Source organism: Marmota marmota, unplaced genomic scaffold, assembly GCF_001458135.2.
Source record: "Marmota marmota marmota unplaced genomic scaffold, marMar, whole genome shotgun sequence".
NCBI lineage: Eukaryota > Metazoa > Chordata > Mammalia > Rodentia > Sciuridae > Marmota > Marmota marmota.
Genome location: NW_026000240.1, coordinates 31,665,248 through 31,669,125, shown reverse-complemented (window position 1 = coordinate 31,669,125; position 3,878 = coordinate 31,665,248). Strand labels below are relative to the sequence as shown.

The 3,878-nt window shown below is 52.1% G+C and overlaps 1 protein-coding gene across 1 annotated transcript; it reads left to right on the top strand.

The window, feature by feature from the left end:
* Window positions 1–1,839: 1,839 nt before the first annotated feature.
* LOC107143162 (U8 snoRNA-decapping enzyme-like) lies at window positions 1,840–3,472 on the top strand. Its single transcript, XM_048794380.1, has 4 exons — window positions 1,840–2,002; window positions 2,112–2,381; window positions 3,238–3,355; window positions 3,417–3,472. The coding sequence occupies exons 1-4, from the start codon at window positions 1,865–1,867 to the stop codon at window positions 3,470–3,472; spliced, it is 582 nt and encodes a 193-aa protein (XP_048650337.1). The 5' UTR covers window positions 1,840–1,864.
* The last annotated feature ends 406 nt before the right edge of the window (window positions 3,473–3,878 follow it).

Here is a 3,878-nt window from a genome sequence, read left to right as displayed (position 1 = left end):
ATCTGGAAAGGGCAGGTTTGACCCTATATTCTATTAACAACAACAACAACAAAAGAGTCATCTAGGAGAAACCAAGCAACCTTGGAGTGATAGTGGCAGGGAGATTACAGTCGTTCTCTGTCACGGTTTTTTTTTTTTTTTTTTTTTTTTTGTTGTTGTTGTTGTTGTTGTTTTGTTTTTTACAATTTACTTGAAACAAATTTGAAAAAATTAACCATGTCCCAGCAACAACCCCATGGATTCTGGTAGGACCCTGGAAGTTCTTAAAACCATTTTTTGCAAGGTGACCCTATGTTTAACCAGGAGCATTCTCCATTCCCCTAGAACTCTTAGTGGGATGAAGACTGTACCACACCTAGGGCCTCATCATCTCCATCCGGTTGCCTGATGTTAGATGTTTCCCTGCTACTCAGAAGACCAAGCTAGGAAAGATGATGCCAAGAACAGCTCATCCCCCTTAGCAGAGCTGAGGGATCAGGAATGCAGCTGAGCTCCAAACCTGGGTCTTTAACCTAAGACTCAGCACTGTGCCCCCATCCTCCACTCCAAGAATGGCTACATTCACTTTGTGCCTGGCACAAAGTTCAGAGTGCTTTACATCACTCCCAATAGGTCGGGATCATCTCCATGTAACAGCTGAGCAGCCAGGGACCTGAGAGAGTTAAGTGACTGCTAAGTCACAAGCCTGATTCTGGGAGAGCTCTGGGCTCACCATGGGCTGTCACTTCCTGGCTGTGACTTTATGCCCAGGGCCCTCTCAAGGAGCAGCCTCCTCATTCCCTTTGTGTAATAAACTTAGACTTTGGGCGTCGGGGCAATCTTCAGGGTGAAGACTTAGCTGGGGTGCTGGATTGGGAATCCTCCATCAGCAGCACCATGCCTGGAGAGGCCCCTGCCCTGTGGCAGGGTAAGCCTCCTGTCTCCCACCCTCCCTCACTGCTCAAAGGTCTGAGGATGCTTGTGGGTAAAATCCAGGAAGCTTAGGGGGCTACCTGTACCTCAGACCACTCCACATCTCTTCCTTGGCCATGGGTCTCACCCACAGCACCTTCTTTCACCTCCCTTCCCCAGAAAAAAATCTCTTTGATCCTGTGATTTTTCCATGTGCCACTACTGTCCGTCAGACTCTCCATCCCCATCACTGCCCAGTGCCTGATGCCACTGATCCCTGACCACCTCCTTCCTACCATCCCATCTCAAAAAAATGCCAGCCCTATTCACCCAGGCCAGAAACTGTAGCCTGAAGCTAGCCTAACTCTCCCCCAATTTTCATTCACCCCTTCTCCAGCCAAGTTAGATCTCACACCCATCACTCCTCTCCATTCCCATTCCCACAGAATGAAGCCAGCCTTGCTTCATTTCATTCATAAACCAATCCAAGCCCCCTGCTTCGGGGTTCCATCCAGACCAAACCTGAGGTAGTTCTCTCAACATTCTAGTTCCTCAGCTCAGGACTCCTCAATAATTTCATCCTGCTCAGACTACAAACCTGTGCCTCCCAGCTCTCCAGACCTCCCTGGGACTCTGTCATACAGACTATTACCTAAGCATCCACCTGCTGAGCTCTAAACTCAGAGCACCAGACACACCTTTAGCCCCGCCCTGCCTAAGGCCCCAACCCCAAGGAAGCTTTCAATTTCCCAAGGGTCCCGTGGCCTTCCTAATCCTCCTGTCCTGAGAGCCCCGTCCTGATTGGCTGCCGACCAATCCAATCACTACACCCCGGCCCCAGGACGCCTCGGTCCAGCCCTTGTACCCTGCGGAGATCGTCCCTAACAGCCCCGCCCAGACCCGAAGAGGTCCTAGGGGAAGCTTGCCGCCTGGACAGCTGGGCCAACAGCAAAACCCAAGGAATTCTAGGGTCATGGCCCGGTTCCAAAAGGTGGAACTGGCCGAGGCCCTGGAGTTGGGTCCCAACTGGAGACACTTCTGTTATGTACTGCTCTACGCACCCAACCCGGGGATGCTCTTCGACCGCATCCCGCTGCGGTACGCCGTGCTGGTGAGGAGGGGGCGCGCCTGGCCACTCCCCGCTCCAACCCTACACCGTCCTGGGGGGGGGGGGGCGCGCCTTTTCAGTGTCGCAGCCAACCCCACTTCCCCTCCCTCAGATGCAGATGCGGTTCGATGGACGCCTGGGCTTCCCAGGAGGCTTTATGGAAATGCAGGACAGCAGCCTGGAGGACGGGCTGAACCGAGAATTGCAGGAAAAGTTGGGAGAGGCAGCGTCTGCCTTCCGCGTGGAGCGCACAGATCACCGAAGCTCACGCGCCGGGACAAAACCAAATATAGTGGCCCACTTCTACACCAACCTTCTGACCCTAGAGCAGCTGGAGGCTTTGGAAGCTAGCGCACCACGAGCCAAAGACCATGGGCTGGAGGTGGGGCCAGCCTGGGTCCTGCCCCACACCCCTTCTGCCTCTCTTTCCCCATGGGTTCCCAGCCAAAAAGGAGACCTCCAACCAAACCATGCACTCTTGCTCAGTTTCCAGGAATAGTTGGAATTTTGTTTATCTCTAATCTGGATAGTACTGAGTACTGCCAACCTGGTCTCCCTTCCCCATCTACTGGCCTCTGCTGACCAGGTTTCTCTGCTGTTCCTTATTGATAATGTGATAACCATCAGTGGCGACACTCTAAGCACTTATCTTTGGGCCCTTATTTTTCATAGGTAGAAAATATAGCCCTGATGCTCAAGGCTAGAGGAGCAGGGAGATAGAGGTAGGTTCTCAAATTGTGGTGTGTATCAGAATCAAGAGGAGGAAAACGTATTAAAACAGAGATTACTGTGCTCACTCTGGCAGTACATATATTAAAACAGTACATGTATCCCCAACTGCTGGTGAGAGGTGGGGCTGGAGAAAGTCTGGAGAATTTGCATTTTTTACTAGGTCCCAAGTGAGGCTGAAACAGCTGCTGTAGGTTCTACATTCAAGAACCTCTGGTACCTAGAGGTTCTAGAACCGTGTCTGAATCCCAGAGACGAGTCACTAAATTTTTCAGGGAGAGAGGTAGGGAAAATGAGTAGCATTTATGGACCTAGAGACCATGTCTTGGGTTAGGTGCCTGCTCAGGGTTGGACCAAGTCTGCTTCACTGAGGATTGAGCCTTGGGGCTGGTTCTGCCTGGTGTTAAGGGAGGTAAGACCTCTGCTCTAGAGAGATATGTTGCAGAGGGTTGAGGTAACATGACAAGCTACGTGGGGTCCAAATGTCTCCTGTCTCCTTGTTTTCACAGGTTCTGGGCCTTGTGCGGGTGCCTTTGTATACCCTACAGGATGGTGTGGGAGGCCTGACTGCCTTCCTGGAGAATTCCTTTATTGGCAATGCCCGGGAGGAGCTACTAGAAGCCCTCCGTGACTTACAAATTCTGGAACCTGGCTCTTTCTCAAACCTTAAGATCCCAGCTCATCACCTTCCAAGGACCCATGGAACCTGAGACTAGGACCTTGGTACTAGGAATGGAGGGATGAAGGGACAGGGGAATGTTTTCTCTTCTGAGCCTGAGAGATAATACCAGATTAAAAGGACATGTGCATGCGATGTGTTTTGAGCAGAGGGCCTTCCAAACTCAGGACATCAGGGACAGAAGTTCATAGCTCATCCCAGCAGTCCTGGCAGATTCTCAGGGTCTGCCTCCTCTTTGTGCATGTGCATGCACAGCCTGGACACCCCAGGCTTACACAGGAACAACCTGTGACCACACACAGTCTGACCCCCTTTGTCCCATCATGTCTAGGCTAACCGGGAAGTGGCATTTGTGGGGCCTGCCTTGTCATCCTCCCTGCTCCTTCCTGAGGCGGGGCTTCCCCATCTCCTGCATGGCTGCTCTCCATGGGCTAGCCCAGCTTTCGTTCACTGGGGAGGGCAGAGGCAGAG

Bases quoted from the DNA above. Each gene is read 5' to 3' on its own strand.
- LOC107143162 (XM_048794380.1), top strand. From the start codon at position 1,865: ATGGCCCGGTTCCAAAAGGTGGAACTGGCCGAGGCCCTGGAGTTGGGT. The intron at 2,003-2,111 runs GTGAGGAGGGGG...CCCCTCCCTCAG, and splicing joins CGCTGCGGTACGCCGTGCTG to ATGCAGATGCGGTTCGATGG. The intron at 3,356-3,416 runs GTGACTTACAAA...AGCTCATCACCT, and splicing joins GGAGCTACTAGAAGCCCTCC to TCCAAGGACCCATGGAACCT.